The sequence below is a fragment of the Drosophila elegans genome, unplaced genomic scaffold (assembly GCF_018152505.1).
Source record: "Drosophila elegans isolate 14027-0461.03 unplaced genomic scaffold, ASM1815250v1 contig_208, whole genome shotgun sequence".
NCBI lineage: Eukaryota > Metazoa > Arthropoda > Insecta > Diptera > Drosophilidae > Drosophila > Drosophila elegans.
The window spans coordinates 19,948,775-19,969,837 of record NW_024545578.1 but is presented as its reverse complement, the minus strand read 5'-3'; the positions used below and the strand labels follow the sequence as shown (position 1 = coordinate 19,969,837).

General features: G+C 40.0%; 1 protein-coding gene across 6 annotated transcripts in view; it reads left to right on the top strand.

Annotated features, from left to right (window-relative positions):
* Positions 1 to 21,063, top strand: part of LOC108142365 (protein boule) — a 30,213-nt gene that overhangs the window by 2,417 nt on the left and 6,733 nt on the right. For 4 of the 6 annotated variants that reach the window (XM_017266173.2, XM_017266171.2, XM_017266174.2 and 1 more), the window contains exons 2-3: positions 15,895 to 16,319; positions 16,851 to 17,004. In XM_017266173.2, coding sequence (XP_017121662.1) covers positions 16,198 to 16,319; positions 16,851 to 17,004 — 276 coding nt within the window. In that variant the 5' untranslated portion in view covers positions 15,895 to 16,197. Of the gene's footprint in view, positions 1 to 4,850; positions 5,130 to 15,894; positions 16,320 to 16,850; positions 17,005 to 17,292; positions 17,496 to 21,063 lie in introns of those variants that run through there. The other 2 variants (XR_001774292.2, XM_017266172.2) reach the window with 2 other exon arrangements.

The following is a 21,063-nucleotide window of genomic DNA, read 5'->3' as shown; positions in this document are numbered from 1 at the left end:
ACTAGTTTCAGGTTGTGTACTTAGAATGAGGAAAAGGTTTGTAGAGAAAAAATACATATTTCCAAGACAGTTCTAGACAAACTATGTATTAACTGATTTTATCTATTAGATATTTAATTTTATTAAAGCTTAAAATTAAATAAAAAAAAATTTCAGAGAAAATATTTATCAAAATTGAAATGCTCTAACGATTTGTGTAGTAAATTAAGCCGTCAGTACTAAAAACATTATTGAAAATATTCATATCCTAGGAATTCACAATTAAAGAAGCTGATATTTGTTTTTATGTTTAAATTCAAATTGAGAATGAGAAAGATTACCCTGTTACTATGTACCTTTTTAATAATGTAATGGTATATAATGTATATTTCATCATAACACAAATGTAGAATTGATGCCTTTAGATAAATTATTCTGATGACGTTAAAATAACTGAAAACAGATATCCAAAAACATGTTACACGTTACATCATAGCCGCTGCGAATTCATGATAAATGACTGATATTTTTCTCTCTGTGGGGAACTTGGGGGATAGGGATAACAACGCGGAAGAGGCTCCATTATAGGTTGCTGGTTTACTAGTTAACTGGGCCCAAACCGAGGGAGAGAAAGGGAAAGGCGGTGAAAGAGAATGAGAAAGAGAGAGGGCACAAGAGGGGAAGCGGGTGGGTGACACTGACAGTGGAGCACCTTCGTCATCGTCAAGCATTCGGCCTGTATAAGAGCAATAAATAATGCACACGAAGAGCAGTGATGAGAGTCAGAGATATAGCGCGATATCGGGGGAGAGATTCGAGAGAGAATTCTGAGAGAGCGGCGCAAAGCAGCGCTGCCGCTTTGGGGGGTTGGTTGTGTTTGATTTTTGCACTTAAGAGCGAAAAGAATAACTTTGATTTTCCGCCTGCTTTTCTCGCGAAGTTTGGGGCATGCCAACTTTGATGGCCGATTTGACCAACCCCCAAAGGGAATTCCCAACTTCCCTCATTAAATTGATAACGCTAAGTATACGTAATTTAATTTGATTTTTGTGGGACACAACCAACGGAAGGAGATTTAACAGATTGTACTTTGCGTTCATGTAGTCAATTGGAAATTGGTTTTTCAATAGTAAATGTTTACTATCTTATCTAAATTTTTTTGTATATAATTTTTTAATAATTGTTTTTGAACCATGACCTTAACGATGCGTCTGATAAAATATTTAAAAATATAATTTTGACGTAAGGCTATTATAAATATTATAATAATAAGTCTACAGTTGTTGTGGTGCATCTATTTTGGCCAGAGAGTATCCACTCGAAAACATTTTCATTTCTTTGGCAACATTGTTGTTGGCGCTGGGTGTAAAAGTGGGTGTTGCGTGGGCAGTCGCCCAACATTTGCATGCCCCCAACACGGCACATATTTTCTCAGTTCTCTGCGCTTCTCATGCTTCTCACGCGTCTCTCGCTACTTTGCTCTCTCTGGACGCCAAGTATATAGCCCGAGTTCCAATTGGGATAGGGATGCGAAGGCTAGTGCTAACCTATATAATTTTTTTGTTCCGTTTCTAACAGCAAGCACATCCTCCTCCCACCAAAAAGGGAAGGAAATCAAAACCTCTGGCATTTGAAGGTTCTTTTTTTTTTTTTTTACATTTTTAAAGCAATTGCTGATTTTCATTTTATTTTTTCTCATTTTCCCTCGCTGCACGTTGACTGAGGCAGCGCAGCAGCTTTTGGTTGTGCTTCTGGCTTTGAATTTAATGTTAAGTATACGCATCAGTGAACTCAATTTAATTATCATGATTGTTTCGCCCGCTGTCTTTGCTTTCGCTTTGCTTTGCCGTTGATGAAATTCAAATTTTCCAACTTCACAAACAGACGATCTCGCATTCACAGACCAATTTTCCAACGTGTTTTCCGCTTTTTCAGCTTATGTAAGTGAAACGTTGAGTGCTGATAAAAAATAAAAATCAGAAATGAAAAAAAAAAGCTGGCTAGCTAACTGGCTGGCTGGCTGACTGGCCATAATTATTACGAGCTTTAGATTCGCCCTTCGCCCATTTTTTATCAGTGGCGTTATTTATGCGTCCTCCCACAATGACAAAGTTCTGTGGAGCGGGGAGCGTTTTTGATAGACAACAATTGAGCATTTGAAGTGCAGCGTAGCGCAAAGAGAACTCAAAAGTGAAAAAAACACAGAAAAACTGGCTGCCGTTCTCGTAGCCAAAAACCCAAACGAAAAGCAATTAAGTTGCCTCGGATCATTGCACAACAAGTAAAGAATCAAAAACTCGAAACATAACTGTGTTTGCCCGTCCAGCCAAAACCGTTGACGTTTCTGCCCGCGTCGCTGCCAGCGCTGCACACTGCTTTCGGCTCATATGAATAACAATAGGGCTAGTTTACCAGCTAGAACCTACCGAATACGGCTAATTAGTCTAGAGCCCGAAAAAACAAGGTGTCGCTGACCACGCCTCAGTGGCTAGAAATTTAAATAAACGCGGGATTTGCTCGCTTTCAAATCATGGTTGTATTAAACAAATTGATTATAATACTTTTTGTTGATGAAACATCCTAACCTTCAATTCAACTTATTCATATATGTACACTGTACATGTACATATAAATAGGCAAGCTTTTAAAATACAAATCAACTTCTGGCATCGAAATAACTTTGGGTTATTAAACCCGTATTAGTACTCTTCATTGCAAATAAAACTACTTACAATTGTTATTCTTTGGCTGTTGAAATAGTTCAATTAAACTCATTGCGACTTTGAAAACCGCATTTATTTCCTCTCAGCTTTAACAATTACATTATAATATGTATTCAGTAAACTTTATTTTTTAATTTAAAACGTTAATAAATTAAGTGTTTACTTTGTATTATTACTATACTTTACAAAGCATAATCATATTTAAAAAAAAAATTGTTTATAACTAAACAGTACGTATTTGTGAGTATAGAAATACAAAAAAAAAGTTCTTAGTTTCCAAGTGCCGCTTTGTTTCTAGTTAGATTTCTGTTTCCTCGCTTTTCCAATTGGCATTTGCCGATGCAATGGCACAGTCCCAATCAGATAATCGCAACCTTAACCGTTATTAGATCACTGTACAGCTGCGTCGCAGTCACCGTCTCTTTCTCGTGCGACAACAAAAACTCTAATCGGAATGGGAGATTGTGTGATTGAGAGAGTGGGTGGTGGGAGGTGGAAGGTGGAAGGTGGGCGGTGTGTTTTAATAAATAGGCCAAATATGTAATATTGCTAAAATGTGTTTATTGTAATCTTTTTCACACACACAAACACCCACACACACCTATAGCAACGCACGTGCATCATTGCATCCCTCGAATTTTCGCTCAAAGAGAGCAAGCGCGGTGTTAAAGAGCGAAAGAGAGCAGGAGAGAGCTGTCGCTGACGCTGCCACTGCCACTGCCACTGTCTCTGCCGACGTCGGCTGCGCAGCTGGGGGCCCCCAAATCGGGAAACTATATTCGTTGGCGGCCGAGTCGTTGTTCTACCGTCGTTGAGATTGCAACACTTCTCGATTTCGGGTTTTCGGAATTTTACAAAATAACAGAAAACCGCCATTACCGCCGCTCTCCGCTTCATTCGGCCAAAATAAAACTCTCGCGTCGCACGTAAAGTAACAAAAAAAAAAAAATAGAGTTCTACATTTTATAACGCTCTGTGTGTGTGTGTATGTGTGAGTGTGCCAGTTTTTCATGCGTTCTCTGCCGCTGCAACAACAATTAACAACAATAACGACAACAAACAGTTACCACATCGCCTTCCCTCTCTGTCTGTCTTTCTCTCTCTTTCTCTCTCTCGCTAGCTCTGTAGCGCTTATATATTTTTAAACTGCGCTTTTTTCGCCAAAAAACCCATAAAAAAAAGAAAACAAAAGAAAAAAAAAATAAAAAGTCAGATTTTTAAGTGCTGGCCGCGGACAAAAGTCAACGACTACTATTTTGGGCCGTAACAAGGCAAAAAGTTGATGTGTGAGCCACAATGAACGATATACATATGTACATATGTGTGTGTATGTACTGTGGAAAATCGTGTGAGAACGTACTTGATTTTGGGCTCACAGGCAGCAGTTTGGATTTTTCGCCAGAAAAAAATATTATTATGGCCAGAAGGAGAATTGGTGTTGGTCAGAAGGGAGAATGTGTTCTTTATGCGTGTTATACTCAGACTGTTGTTGTTATTTATTGTTGTTGTTACTGGTGTTTTTGTTGTTTTTGGCAGTATTTTTGTGTATACCAAAGCATTGGCAAGACCTCCCACTTCCGCTTTCTTTCAAGCTCCTTTCTCCCAGATTTCCCTACCCTTCTTACAGTTTACATCCTGTCCCTTTATAATCTCCCCTTTTTCTGCCTTTTCCCTTTCACCACCTTCAAAAAATAGTCACAGCCGTATCAACGAATCTCTCTCGCTCGTTTTCCCACACCCCCCCTTTGTTATTCCCCCATTCTTTTCACCACCCACATACCATTTTTTCCGACCCCAAACCTTGTGTAGCCTTTTTCGCACACGTTGCGTATACGTAATAGCCATAAACAACAACAGAAACGGCAGCAGCAGCCGCACTAGCACAAAACTCGGATAGTTACAACCCTTCGCCCACAGTTCCCACCCATCCCCCTGTGACCGCTGCCCCCGTCCCCGCCTCCATATCTCCGCCCATTTAAATGTACGGCAGAGAAAGCTAGAGAATTTGTTTATTCAAATTTTTCCTGGTTGGCCCCTTTGACTGCCATTTGATGAGTGGCTAAACGATGGACCAAATAAAACCTCCCACCCGAAATGAAATACCATGAAACCCAAAGCTAAATCCCTCAAGTTTTATTTGCGTTGCAGTCGCCCATCTGAAAATCGAGAGAGAAAAATCATCGAAAAGTGATAAAAACCTAATTATTATGCAAAATAATTGTTGAAATATTAGCGGCGCAAACGTTCCACTACAAAACAGGTGCTAATTTACATCTTTAAAGATCCAATTGTTAAGTTTGAACAACAGAAAACAGCAAACCAGCCAATAAGTGAATCAAAGTCAAAAAGAAAAATCACATTGAGCGGAAAGTTTTAAACTTGATTTTTCTGGCTGCTGCAAACGAGGAACAAGGAAAACTAAGAAAGGTAAAATACAGTACGTCTTTATATATGTATGTACCATATATATGTATGTGATGTATTTATAGTTGCATTCTGTGATGACATGCTCGGGAATCAAAAAGTCGCATAAAGAACTGTGAAAAATACCAACCGTTTCGAAATAACCCACGCAGCGGCTTCTACTTGCGAGCATCTTTAGACAAATCTAATAAGTTGTTGAGAGCGGGGGAAAACAGGGAAAGCGACAAGAAAAAAAAACCGAACCAATGGGAAGTGTCGCCTGGGGATAGAGACTTTTCCTCACACATTTAGCTTAGAGGGTGCCACACCATCCGATTGATTTGTGAACGCAAAAACATTTCAATCCGGAATGTCAAAGGAATTTGTTTAAAATTAAATCTCGGTGCCGACGGCGAACCGAATTAATCTATAAATTAAGAAACTTCACAAGTACACTGGATACCCATCTTTTGGATTTTTTTTTACCTTAATGGATGTCTCAAACATAACGTAATCTAATAAGTACATATTAAGCTCTTCTGTAATCAAGATTCTTATTTTACCTTTCTAGGCATACATAAAAGTAATAATAACACTTGGTTGAAATACTATGAACCCATCTGATGATATGCATACATATTTAAATGTTATCTATACATTTATTGCAAACATAGCTTAGGTGATTTAATACTCTTTGCTATCAAGTTAAACATTAGGATTTGTCCGCTGTGTAGATTTCAAATAAGATACGCTGCTAGGCGACATTTTTCGAATAACAAACCGTCAGAGGTCGCGGGGGAGTTTCATCCACTGATCCAGCTTCCTGCCCTCGAGCACTGCTTAAAGCTTGCAATGCCGTAATTCTTATTTTGGCAGTCGGCCTGCCTTTTCGGCTTACATAAATATAAATAAGTATTCCCTGCGGCTGGCACGCTGACTTCATATCATCCTCCCTGCTCAGAGTTCCAAGTACCCGGTCGCGGGGCCCAACTCTGGGACACCCTGTACATAAATCTAAAATTATAATGCGCTCCGCTCTTCAATATTCATTTCACCCGCCGCCCCTCGTCGACGCCTTTTAGCTCTTATTTTTTTTTGTGTCGCCTAGGCTACAAGTGAATCCACCGCTTGTTACTCGAGAGATTTTTCTTTATAAACGACAACACACGCATGCCAAAAGAGCTAAAGTACTTTTGCCTATATAGTATGTTTTCATTTAATTTTCTCGCTACAGATACCAAAATGGCGAAAAGTCTTTGCTTTCCTTTGCTGCCATCATTGGCGACAGCTGTTTGAATGAGAAAAGGGGCGCCGACACGCCCCTTTTTGGCGGCGGCTGCCGTTGGCTATAAAAATATATAATATTGCCCGCCAGGCTCTGTTATCGAGACGTTTCGCTGGATTTACCCAGCTAGCTGGCAGCCTGGCAGCCTGGCAAGAAACTCGTAAACGAAGTCAAAGTTCAAGACTAAAGCGGGGGGAAATCGGAACGTGTGTATATATGTGGGTTTTTGGGTGGTGCTGGGTTAAGGCCACAAAGAAAATCTGTGTCAAAAAGGGAAACAAGGCGAGGAAATGCCTTTAAGCTTTGACTTTTCTCAAATCAAACTAATCCCCCGCTATGCGTGAAGCGAAACTGCCTACACAATGGCAGAAAATTCATCGTATTGGCATCAAGTTCGTAATACACTTATATCTAAAAATATTTAACCTAAATCTTTACGAATTATTTTCATTAAACTGTTTTTGCTTATTGTAACATATCGATTTCCGTTTAATCGATTTCAGTTTTAACTCTTTGGGATTTATTTAGTTTAACATTGATATTCTTTATTTTTATATGACTTTAAAAATTGCTGTTGTTTTAACTTTAAAAGGTTATGCTGAAATTTCGATTTTCAAAAATAACGTTTTAATGCTCAAAATTTAGTATAAAATCATTTAGAATATTTTTCTTTCTGTGTGCTGTGGGATTTTGGGTTAAAGGTTTTGGGTTTGGGTTCGGTGCGTTAGCCCACATGCAAAATGGTCACCAAACGGTAACCGAACTTGCACTCTAGCGTAGCGCTGACCATTTGGACCGCAACGCAGGCAGAGACCCGGCCACAAAATCAGAATACTGACTACAGACCGCAGATACTAGGGATACCGATCCAAATACAGATACAAATGCAGGGGTATATAGGTAGAAGTAGAGTTAGAGGTACAGCTACGGACACACCCACCTGAATAATCTATATGCTAAGAGGGCCGAGGCCCCCTGTCAACGTGTGGGTCAACTGCGTGCGGCTTTTATGGCCGCCATTCGTTGGGGATTTGAAGAGTGTGGCCATAAATAGAACCGGACTGCTGCACGCACTGCTCCCAATTTTTGTTCTCTCCCCGACTCGACGGGTCTCTAACAGAGCAATTATTTTTGCTTTTTGCATATGCTCCGGGGTTCGAATCCACTGGAGCTGCATTGAAGCGAGTCGTGGGGCCAAAGTAAGTAGTTCTCTCTCCATTCATTCATTCACCTAACGAGCTGTCGTTTTTTTTGTTTTTTTTTTTACAACTATTCCGTTTCCACGCTTCATTCATGCATTCGAACAAAAAGTTAATATTAGTTATCTGCATATTTTCACGGTTCTCAAATCGTTTTCACTGCCCACCAGCGGATGCACACACCAAGACACTCGCAGATAGCGAGATTCAGATACAGATACAGATGCATAATGCATATGGAAATTGAGTTTGAGCCACCTGACAAAAGTTTCCACTTGGCTAATGTGAGAACTTGGCGGGCTCTAGAGCAATTTGATATCGATTTCATACAAAAATACTACTTTTTTGTACTGCTTTTGGAACTAGCAAGGAGAGCTTGCATATAATTTCATTATTCAAAATGATCTTAATATTAATTGTGCAATCTCTTTCTATAATAAGCTTCTGACGAAATTACGAAGAAATCAATAACATGTTTCCATTTAACAAACCACAAATCATCGATAGTGAAATAATAGTAAATAAATTTCCGATTTGATGTTTTGCCAGCTATAATTTGAAACGATTTACACAGGCATCAAATAATAATAATTTCGGTAGCACACACAGGAATTTAAAGTAGGGGAAAAAGTGATTAAGAAAGATTTGTTTACTCATCTCATTTGAATGGGGTTTCCTGTTCTCAAAAGGCTAATTGGGTCTTTCGTTTATTTTGTTTACAACTTGATGATATTAGGCAGCTGCTAATCGAGTACATTTCACGCGGCTCGAAATGGTGATTGTTATTCCCCGGGTGAAACATTCATTGCCTTGTCGCCTTGTTTGAGATTCTTGGCCGGGCAAAGTAGTTAGGCCAAAAATATCTTCATAAGCATGGCAACTACAATGGCGCACACTCACGCAGGTTCACTGTGATATAAATGCAAATGCAAATGCAGATACAGATACAGATACAGATACAGCTATAGATACCAGCACACACATCAGTTTTATGCGAGTTGGCAACTTGAAATATTTCATTAACTTGAGAGGAAATGTAAACATTTGTGTGGGGGCTAATGCCAATGGCTGTAAGTATGTTGTGCATCTCTCGAATATTTAGAAATTCTCTTATCTAAGCTGTATTCCGTAAGAGGAAACTCGTTCGCATAACTTTAGACAAATTAGTATTTTCATCTGATTCAAATCCCTTAACTGGGTCGCCAGACGTAGCTTAACTGCAATAAATTTAAGGCGCAATTCGGGCCAAAAGCGTTGCCAAAAAATTAAGGAAAGAACTGAATAAAGGCGCTGCTAAAACAAAAGCAAAAAATGTTGCTCGCGCCATTTTCAAGCAGAGACAGCTGCAGATGCAGATGCAGATACATTCAGTAGAAGGTACATAGTATTTGCATGCATATGCATGTTGGACGGGTGTTCTCAAACGAAATGATTGAAGTGAGGCAAAACCAACAAAAAACAGAAGCCTCGAGGAGCACACCTTTGAGGATGACGTGCTCACGTGCTCAGCTGCGCTTTTTCACTTTTACATACAAATAAACTCACTCGTTTTCCCTTAGATACCCGGTATGCACAGGGGAAAAATATTAAATATTTATATTAGTCCAATTAAAAGTGTAGGTAAACAAAATAATTTGGAAAATCGACACCACCTGGGAATACAAAATTATCGTTGTTTACTTTGCAACATTTTAAACATAATAAGCTGTCGTATTAGCATTTTCACATTTAAATAAACCTTGTTAATATTGGACAAAAATGGGGTTTTTGGAATGAGAAGTTAAAGAGGCTTACTAAAATTAAGCATATTTACAAAAATTATATTAGTCAATCCAATAACCTTATCCCACAGACTAGATCTGTTCAAATTTATTCAAAGAATTAAATTTACAGACAGCATTCGTAACGTTCGTTTTCTTAAAATAAAAAAATATTTAGGATAGAGAATTTTTAATTTCCAATTTTCCGAGTGCGGATCTTGTTATAGCTATTGCCTTCTCTTTTGGTCGACCCATTGTCTGCATTTTCGCATTTTAATTTTACGCTTTTGGCCTAAAGATGGCAACAAATGAGACAGCAGCAGAGGCACATTCAGCTGCGTCTACAGAAATAGTTTGCAGCCTCTTCATGCCCCCACCTATATAGACATTCACTCGTTCAAAACCCTCCCCCCTCCAGAAAACCCACTTGTAAGCCCCTGTCTTTTGAGTCACACTTTTACGTCATTTCTTTTCACTTTTTGTTGGCCGCCTTTGGCTTTTACATTTCCTTGGGCTTTTCTTTTGCTTTTTGTGTGATTGCATTTTTATGGCTGTGTGTGTCTCCCCTTGGAAAACGTTGAATTTGCATATTTATTTTTTGGCAGTTCCACCTGCTTCTTTGCTACATTGCGTATACGCCCCATGGCTGGCTCAAAAATTGTTTTTTAATGACTTAATTTGCCGTAGCATTTAATGGATGGCTTCGCATCAGCTTTGCCCTTCGTCCTCTCTCCCTGTGGCTGCATCAAATTTCGCTTAAATCCTTTGTCAGCATAGACAATAATCCGCACTGGGAAGGATTCAGCCATCGCTCATACGCAGCGTTGTCGGTCCCCCGCAACTGAAGTGGCAATAAATCATCCGACCGAAACTTTTTCCACACCACACGCATCATATATAGAGCAAAGGACATGGGCATGAGTTAGATGGATTTTGTGTATATATTTGCTTGAAATTAATTCCAACAGACTTAAAGTTACTCCGACTCGGGGCAAATATTGGACAAGGGCCAGAAATAAAGCAAACACAAATACAAGAAGTTGGACACACTGGCAGCACAAGCAGAAAAGTTTCATTGTTTCACACAAGTTTTTGGCTTTGCAAATATGTATATACTATATATCTATGGGGGGATATATGTTAGAGACATATGTGTGAGTGGATTTACTGACACAGTGGCAATTTGTGCTCGCGCTTTTGTAGTTTGGCGTTTCCCTTTTGCTGCTGCTACTGCTGCTGCTGCTGCTGCTATTTGGCTGCTCCTTCAGCTTCTGCCGAGGATTATGGATTTTTCTGTGCCACATATACATACGATGGGGGATGGGTGGTAACTGGGTTTGCTGGTGAGTGGATGGGTGGATGGGAACGCTGATGTGGGATGGATACCCTGATGGCAGGCCATCAATTTAGCTGCAAAGGCCGCCGAGCCTGCGATGATGACGATGATGATGTTTGTCTGTTGGTTTGTCTGGCCCATCCTCTCCACTGCTAGCCCATTTTCCCATACACCCAATGCTCCCACACCACTATCAGCACCACCACCAGCACCACCCTGGTGTGCTACAATTTCCTTTCACTTGACTGACACCCAAAAGCTTCGTCCTCGCTCGCCGCACTCAAGGATTGTATAACATGTAGGCGAAAGGCAGCCAGCAGTTTTTCTTTATTTTTTTTTTTTTTATGCACAGGTAAGGAGATGGGCGCGGGGGGTGCACTTCCACTTCCGGCGCACTGTCAGTCAGTGCATCCTCGGATGTACGTGTGTGTGTGTGTATGTGTGTGCTTAAACCTGTTTTGCGCTTTCCCGCTTTCCACTTGACTTGCCTCCTCTGACTCTTGCTCTTTCGCCGCCTCCTCAAAGTTTTAGCACCGCAACTTCAATTGACCTTTGCTTTCCCCCGCCGACCAGCCACCACCCACCACCCACACACTCACCCACTCACCCACTTGCTGCCACCCATCCATCTCTGTTCTCCCCTTGGTTTTCAGTTCATCTTTACCCACTGACTTTCTTTCGTTTTAAGTTATTCACCAACACGTACGCTTTAACGTCATCGTCATGCCTCAGCCATCAACATGATTTCCTCGCCCGCTTTTCCTGCCCCCTCCTAAATTCCCCAACCACGTCGGCAGTTATGCCTCTTAAACTCTTTGAGCCTGGGCTGGCTAATTGTCCTTATGTGACTTGTATACGCTTATCTGGCCAACTGAGGGTACGGGAGTTGGTCGTCTGGCCTGGTCGTCCGCACCTGGCTTACGGAAAAATCCTGCATCCACTCTTATCCTTCTCCTGGTTGTACTGCAAAAAAATTGTTGCTCTACACGCAGGGTTTTAAAAATTATAAAATTATTTTGTTTCTGATTATGATAATTTAAAGAATTTTATTTCAGCAATAAATAACACTTTTATTGGTTGTTTCAGCTTAATAATATTCTAATGTTTTTATATTAGGTTGTCAATTTTATAATCGTGTAGAACATGAAAATTAAGAAAATGGTCCTAAATATTTAATTTTAAAGCTGCTATGATAATCATTGACAATTTTGGCACAACGTTATTAGATCAAATGTATTTATTTATTTATTTAATGGCCCCAAGAGAAGAGCAATCGATACACTTCCGTTTTTTCTGTGTGTGCTCCATATTTTGTGTAGCATACTGATGGGCGCAGTTGGTCCTGTTTTGCCGAGGTTTCCTCTGCGCTTTCTCTGTGTCAGCGTTTATCGCTCGCCTTTGGGGCCTGCTCTTTATTGTTTTTGGCAAGGACGCTTACCCACAAGGATGCAGGTGTGCATGCGACCACTAAAGAGATACAGTGAAGGTCCGATAGAAGAACTCGGTGCTTTCTTATCTGTGGCATTTTTGGATTTTCGGTGTCAGTCTCTGGCGGGCTGTTTAGTTTTAAAATAGTGCTTACGCCTGCAGGATGCTTTCCCCAATGCTTCGTTCTTCCGGTTTTGGTTGCTGTTTCGGCTTCTACTTTTTTCCTAACCTTTTTTCCTTTAATTTCCTTCCTTTTCCTCACCTTCCTCACGTTTTCTTTTCCATTGCCTGGGCCACAGCTGTGTTGGCTTCATTTCCCTTTTTTCTTTTTTTTTTTTTTTTTGCTACTGCTACTGCTACGTATCTGTGCCAAGTGAAGCGCGCGCCCACGTTGCCGTTTTATAGGTCAAACTTGCACTCTCTTCAGCAAACTGCTCTACGTCGACTTTTCCACAGCCCCGCCCACTTTTCACTCTCTCCCAACGCCCCCGTTTTCCTCCTTTTTCCTCGCCAACTGCTGCTGGCTACGCAGTCTGGTTATTCAATAGTTTGGAGCTCACTAATTGCATTGCCCTAATTGCCCAAGTTACGCTTGAAATGTGCCAAAAATGGACATAAAAGCGAAAAAATTCAACCAGCAGTAGAATGTTTTAATGCTGGCGATATCAAATATTGGACTGCAAATTGTTAACGAATTGAGGATTATTTTGCCATTTATTTTGTGGGGGAATGAATCATCCTTGGTAACTTCCGATTGGTTTTTTATCTTGTCAGGATTTTGTTTTCTTTTATGCAAGTACTGATTAAAAATACATCTTAAATCTTTTCAATATTATGTATTATTTCTGTTTATTTTTACTACTTTCTTTTCAAGCCCCTTTTCTCTTTAAAATAGATATTGACTTGTTTTTAATAAAAAAACTTCGTTTGTTAAACAATCTGTTTGTGGTTTATATTTGCCCATTTTTTTCCTTTATTTTTTTTTGCTGAAAATCTGTGCTCTATGTTTGTAAATCCTTGAGGCTTGTTTATTTTTCTTTTATCAACTTTATGTGGGATAAAGTTTAAAGCTCTTCATTATGTAAAAATTATCCAGCAATGCCTCTGCAGTTTTCATTGCTGTGGTTTTCACAACATTTCGTAATTATACATTAGTCCCCTAGGGATATAACATTTTCAGTCAGATCATATCTCGCCATAATCGCCACACAGTCGTATCTGTGGCACAAACTCTTTCACTCTTTTGGCAATATAAAATTCTTTGATGGTTCCCGTTTCCATTGGCATTACTCGTGCAATTTTCGCACGTGGAATTTTGCAATATTGTTGAGTACGAGAACGAGCACCTCAATGACTGACTGACTGACTGACTGGCTGACTAACTGACAGCGATGTGGGTGGACGGATGGATGGATGTGTGGGTGGGTGGGGATTGTGTGAGAGTTTTGAACGGGCTGCTGTTGATTAAATTCCATTGATATCGCTGGCGTTGTCATGCTGCGAACAGTAGCTCCACTCCGGACCTGACTCCGTGATTTTCCGGATGACCTCAGTTGTTGCTGCTGCTGGCTGCTGCTGCTGCTGCTGCTGCTGCTGCTGCTGCTGCTCGTGTTGCTGTCGCTTTTCCGTAGTTGCCATGGCCGAGTAATGAACATTTTAATAATTCAGCTGCTGGCTCTACTCGGTATTCTCTCTTTGTCGCCGTTTTACTATCCTCCCATCATCAATTTTGCTAATGCCCAGGAATAAAGTTCTCAAAAATAATTTCATAATATTGTAAATAATTAAGAGGCGCACATAAATCATGAGCAGCCGCCCTCCGCCCATCTCAGCTCATCATGAATCATGTCAGGGGCACTTAGCCATCGGAAAATCAGCTATCGCCTCGCCCACTTTATGCTGGCCACATCCGCTCGAGAAGCCTAGAAAATCTATGGCAAAGCTTTTATTTTTTCACAATTTTCCGCTGGGCCCAGCCAATTTAGCATATATATCTGTATTCGGCAGACGGAACAGCAGATATATACTCCTCCTATTCCTTTTTGCCAACGTCACTTGATTTTGTTTTTCTCGTTTCTAAAAATATTTTCAATTATTTTTTTGGAATTGTGACGCGTTTTAATGAGCGGAAGATATACGTGTTATTTAGCTTCGCATTTATGCATATGTACGGATTAAGTTTAAATTGCGCCTATGATTATTTATTGCCTTGATTTATACGAGCACTTATATTTTGGTAATTTATTTGTTTAAGATACCGAAAATGGTTCGAAACGGAGCCATATAATCACGTGTTGCCGACAACTTTCCCACACAGTCCATTAAATAGATATCTCATACGTGCATCCGACTTTCTGTGTATGAATGCATACCTACATATATCTTTAAATCGATCGGACTGCCGACGTATAATTGAAATGCCTGGCATAGCGCAACTTTGCCGCGAACGCAAACAATTTTGACATTTTCATTGTTAATGAAAATTTAATTATGTTTTCATTGCTATGTGTGTCCGCCAATCGAGTCCGCCCGTACACGTTCGGATTGTTCGATTGCCGTACCGCCGGACCGCCGGCCAGTTGTCAGTTGACCGGGGGGCGGTGGGCGGAGCGTTCAGATAAATGCCCAATGATAAGCGACCAGCAGCGGGCAATGGAGCGCGTCGCCCATCATCGATGAGCCAGATACGGATACTACACTCAAAAACAGATAGAAATGCCGATACGACCAGGGATATCTACATACCTACTCGCTGCTTGTTGCTTGCTGCTTGCATAGGAATATGGATCGTTAAGTGCTGGCGGGGGTAGCCAACAAACATGCGAGGCCCAGAACATGCAAACATCACCTATAAACCCACCCATCTATACACACATCAAAATGAAATGTTTGACGAAGGCTGCGAATGTATTAGACTCGAACTCAAATTAGTGCATGTTGGAGTTTCCTCGATCGGAATTATAATGGGCATTTGCAGTTCATAGCAACACGTATAATTATTATATACACTGAAAACCATTTGGCTGACAATTGTGTGCCTTTTTTAAGAAATTAATTAATTAATTATGAATTTTTTGGAGTTTGTAGGTAAAAATTAAATTACATTTATTCGAGTAAAACAAATATGCATATCTACTTAATTTTTTTAACATTTGCATTTGCCTTTGGTGGTATAATAAGACATTAAAGTAACATTTTTTTTAAGATCAATAAACATGTATATCTACATTATTTTTATTTGTATCGGCCCTTTGTGGTGTACTTAATACAACATCGGCTTAAAAAAATATTGAACAAATTTTAGGGGCCATAAGAAGTTAATATGAAATTGTTCTGTGTGCATCTGCCGCTCGTGTGGCCCAAAAACTTATTCAAACCGTGTTGTGGACAAGGCAAGTTTATTGTTGCTGCTGCGGCTGTGATGTTGCTGCTGCTGTGCCGTTGCTGCTGTTAAAATTAAACTCTCTGTGCTATTTAGTTGTCTCGCCGCCGCTTCTGAAGGTGAATTTATGGTGCACACATGGTGCCCGACTACCTCTAGTTTTTCCTGGCTGTGTATGGGTGCGTATCTGTGAGCGTGCCTGCGCTGAGTTTTCCTCGTGTGACATATGTCGGCTGTGCCAGAAATAGATTTGTTTCGAAATGTAGGGGGCAATTCTTTGCTTTTTTTCCGAGATTCAAATGCTCTGCGCTCTCCTTCGTCTCTTTTCGCTGTGCTGACCATGTGGCTGATTATTTTAATGGTTTATTAATGAGCTCAACTTATTCTTGCCTTTTCTAGATTTCGAGAATCCGCCAGGCAGCACATCAAACTGTATACATGCGTGCTACAACTAAAACAGTGAAAGCCAATTTGAGAGTTCCAGCCGCCGCATAATCGCCATCCGAACCGATCAGATCCGATCCGATTCGATACGATCCAACCTCCGAAACAAAAAGTCGCCAACAAAGCGGAGCCGCTCGATCCAACGAACGGCAGCGAGTAGAAGTTTTTGGCCAGCGCGCACCCCCAATCTCCAGCAACAGCCTCAAGATTCTGCCCTTCGGAGCCCCCAACTTTCGTCTGGAGACGACACCCGCAGAGATGCACAAAATCGCGTCAGCGCCACCTCCATCGGCAGCGCCCGGTGGAGGACTGGAGACGCCCCTGGCGGCGCCCAAATACGGCACATTAATACCCAACCGCATCTTTGTGGGCGGCATCAGGTGAGCACTGATCCTGAGGGTTCATATTCCATCGTCTTTGTTTTTTACTCACTTTTCTTAAAAAGCAAATTACATTAATCAATGACTTTTCATAACTATGTTTGGCCTTAAACTAAAATATGTTTGCTTTTGTTATGTTTTGATAACATAAGCCCTTTACATGCATATAGCATATTTGCAATATTCCATTAACTCGAAAAAGCCATACCCTTTATTTTAAAATTTTAAAATAAAATTGTTTAAAATCAGAACAGAAAAGCAGGGAAAAATTGTGTTATTTAATGTATGTATGATATATCTAAAAAAAAAATCGGTGTTCGTGCCATTTCATATAAAAGGTTAAGACTCGAATGTTTCAAAATACCTTTTGTATTGGAAATATTACCAATATGTTCGAAGAAATTGGTTCTGTTTCGAACTTTTTAGACCAAACTAATCCCTTTTTCTTCTATATTTTGAGTGTGTATTTTTAAATAATTTTTATAAAAGTCTGTTGAGTAAACCAAACTAATCCCTATTTACTCCACATAGCGGCGATACCACCGAAGCCGATCTGACCCGCGTCTTCAGTGCCTACGGCACTGTGAAGAGCACCAAGATCATCGTGGATCGGGCAGGCGTGAGCAAGGGCTACGGATTCGTCACATTCGAAACGGAGCAGGAGGCGCAAAGACTGCAAGCGGATGTAAGTACCACTCCTTTGACCTGTTGCTAATGTCGCCTGTTGAACGTTTACCAACAAAAATTAAGAAATGCCAGTATTATGATTTCGATTCCAAAGAAGCGAGCGTGAACATCATCAACCAACCAACCAACCAACCAACCAACCAACCACCTACAAACGATTGAACGAACGAACCTTATACACCTCTTATATAGAGCATTTTCGATTGTCGCGTCATAAAGAAAAGATATAAACAAATCACACTGCAGCATATCCAACACAACTTAAAATTGTGCTCCGATCTTTTAGGGCATTACCTGACCCATCACACACAAGTACTACTGATATGAGACGTCGGTTCCTCCTACTACTGATACCACTACTACTACTACTACTACTACTACTACCAACACTCCCCGCGGGGGGGTCCCACATAAGAAATACCTCATATGATTGTCGCCATTGTGCGATATATGATATATGATATATGATGATCAGATGTACCGCCTTAGGTACGGACGGCACTTTGTTCTTTTATAAATTTCTTCTTATTGCGTTTTTGTTGAGTTTACGTTTCCGAGTTACGTTACATTTACGTTGCGTTGCCATTCCGTTACGTTACATTCGATTCCGTTGCGTTCGTTATATCGTTTCATTGCCAGAAACAAAAAAAAAAACATACACACACACACATATATATTTACAAAACACACCATACTCACCCAGTTATATAACCCACATTACTACTCTCTTTCCCAAGCGTAGGCAGCCTTACTTTTCCTTCTATATTTCTTTGATCCCACACCCACACGTATAAAACCTATTGATATATCGAAGTTTGCCCGTTAAGCGTTAAGCTAAAACCAAAACAAAAACAAAAAAAAAAACCAAAACCAATATCAAATGCAAATGCAAACAATGTTGAGTTCGTTGCACCGTTTTTAATGCTCATTTTATGCAATCAATTAAACAATTAGCGAATTTTTGCTCTTTTGGCTCCGTTATTGGAACGCGGTCTCCATAGACTTTATAGACTAGACTATATAGACAATACCTTAGTGCGTTGCCTTGTTGCCTTAATTCGTTTGATCCAGTCTTGAGTTCCGTTTTGAGTTACATTTTCGTGTAAAGTTGCATTGTTGGCACATCTTTTCCGTTTTTGCCTAATTTGCTGATTACCAATCGATTGTGTATTGCACATTTTTCCAATTGCGGAATAATTAACGAACCAACAGCAGCAGTAATATTAATAATAATCCAATTCCAACCCCCAGCAAGTAAGTGCGCGCCGTAAAAGTTCCTAGGGAACATTTATATATCTCTCACCCCAAAGTTAGCAGTCCAATCACCTGCTCCCCAGGGCAACCCACGCTCTGTTTTTAACCTGTAGAAAACTACACTGGGAAAACTATTATTAAAGTAAATAAGTTATACTTTTTAAGCGTGTTATATCTTATATATGAAGTAAGGTTTTAAATTTGATTTTCACAGAAATTACACATGATTAATGTGTGTATATGTTACTATGCAAATACAACTTTTTTTTAAATTCAGAATTATTGTTAAATGAATTGGTTTTCCCCGTGTAGCCGTTGTTACTTGTTTCCTGACTATATTGAGTCAAGATCTGGGCTGGGTTCATTTCGGTCCATAAAAAGTTCAGCCTCCAGGTGGCTCATTACAAAATGAACTTGTCTGCCATATTTTGTTTTGGCATACTAATTGATTATAATTATTGCATAAGCACTGGCCGCCTGAGTGATGCAACTTTTACCCATTTCAGGGAAATTTCCCATTTACTTTTTACCCTCTATTCTGACGATGCTGTTCAGAGGCTGAAGCTTCCGTCGAGCTCAGCTCTGTGGCATATTAAGTGAAAAACTTTTGCCGCTCGTCATTAATATGCATTGTTGTCGTTCTGGTTGTTGTTCAACCTCTTGTTGTTGCTGCTGCTGCTGCTGCTGCTGCGGCTGCTATTGCTGCTGCCTGAGTCTGGGACACGAGTGTCCTTGTGAATGCAAAGGGAGAGCAGAAAGCATAATGCCCGCCGGCAGAACAAGGATAACAACGACCACACTCTATGCAAAAGGCAAAAGCTGAAACGGGCACACAACAACAATAACACCAACAACAGCAGCAACAGCATCAGAATCCGCAGCAGGAACATCAACAACAATAAAAACAAGTCGTGGCAACGTTTAACCAAGTTTTATAATTTACACACACCACCCCACAACAGAGGAGACAACACACATTACACTAATTAAATTTCATTTAGTAAAGTTTACCATTTAGTTCTAGTTTTTCGACCACGAACTCATCAAAAACCACACAGAATCCAGCAAAAAGAGGCGACTTGGGCGCCTTTTGTAGTGTTCGGGGACCACAATCCAAAACCATATATTCGAGTATATATCACATCAGTCCACTAAATCCAGTATCCCACCACTGCGTATACTAATTTTTGTGTATATGTTATATGATGGCAAACTAATCCCCCAACTCCAACTCACTGTCACCTCATACATGCATAATTACGCAACACAAATACATATAGATTAGAGCAAATTTGGGTCCGTAAAATGAACTCGAAACGCACATTTCGAATGTATGAGATTTGCCTACTCCTCCAAGGAGCAGACTCTTCAATTTTAAATCATTTTCGAGTGGAGAGTGGTACGGTTTTGTTGTCCTTTTTGTGTGCTGAAACAAAAGGCTACCACGGTAAAAGCCAGCCAGCAAAAGGATTCTTAATTAAATTCAGTCAAGACAAGAAGTGGTTAAGAATGGTGGTGGGGATTCCGGGCTTTCAGGCCCTTCCAGCGGCAGCTCCTTGCCATACGTTTCATCTTTAGTTTACTTTCTCAACCGTTTGGCCCTTTGTTACGGCCCTTATCCTTATGTCGCTGGCCGAGGACGATGGCTCGAGGGCGGCCAACTCGAACATAAATGAAAAGAATGTTTGCCCAGCGGCGGTCAGAAAGGATACGCGGTGGCGGCGCTCAGGTTTTCCGTGCCTCGCTTTTCTTTTCATTTCATTTTCCACATTTTTATTTATTTATTTTTTTTATTTTTAACGACAAAGTAGCGCATCTCCTTGGCTGGCAAACATTTGCTTAGGTTAATGGTTATTACCGCTGCCAAGAGGGGTCACCACTCAACCGCCACTCCCCGACTCCCTCAAGGAGTCTGGGCTTATCTCTTTGTGGAGCGGTGTCCTTTTCGTGCATCTCAAGCGCAAATCACAAGGGTATCAGCCGGGACTAATTGGCAATTAAAGATGAAGATGAACTGGCCAGCCTGTCGGAGGCTGTCTATCTGCGTTAGTAGTTTGGCCGGAGGAAAAGGTATTAAATGTAAATTGGCTGATTTATTGGGTCGAAGAGAGGCGAAATGCATTTTTAAAATGGGATTACTTCGAGCAAAAAGGAACTTGTTGAAAGGGCTTAGTAAAAGAGGTTTATATACAAGGTATTAAACAGCCCCTTTCTCAGATAATTTTTCTGGTATTCTTTTGTGACTACAGATTTACTTTATTTAAAGTTACATATTTTTTACTTGGTGTTGGTTTTATATATTTAAGTTTTTCTAATTGGTTTTACATTGTTTGTTTTTTGTATTGATTTTATTATTTGTATTATTATCAGTAACGAACACGAGACGAGAGAAGAAACGAAACAGAAAGCAAGCTTTATTTTCTAAATTGAATTCTGTTCTTTAAATGCTTTTGTGCCTTTTCAGTTTTTTACACTTTTAAATGAGTTTATTATTCTGGTTAATTAATTTTTGTGTTTATGTTTGTTGATTAAAATAAACATGTTGTTGAATTTGGTGCCGCGCAAATTGAAAATTAAAATTACGAAACAAAGAGAACAATAAGTTGGCGATTGGATTTGCTTTTGAAGCCAAATTAAAACTCACAGCGAAAAAAAAAGAAGCGCAGATCTATTTATGCAACATATGTACATGACATTTTGTAATAAACCTTACTTAATTTAAAACACACACACACACAACACACCCCACAGTATAAACATTTACACCTAAATATTATATATATATATAACTTTGGTAATGGTA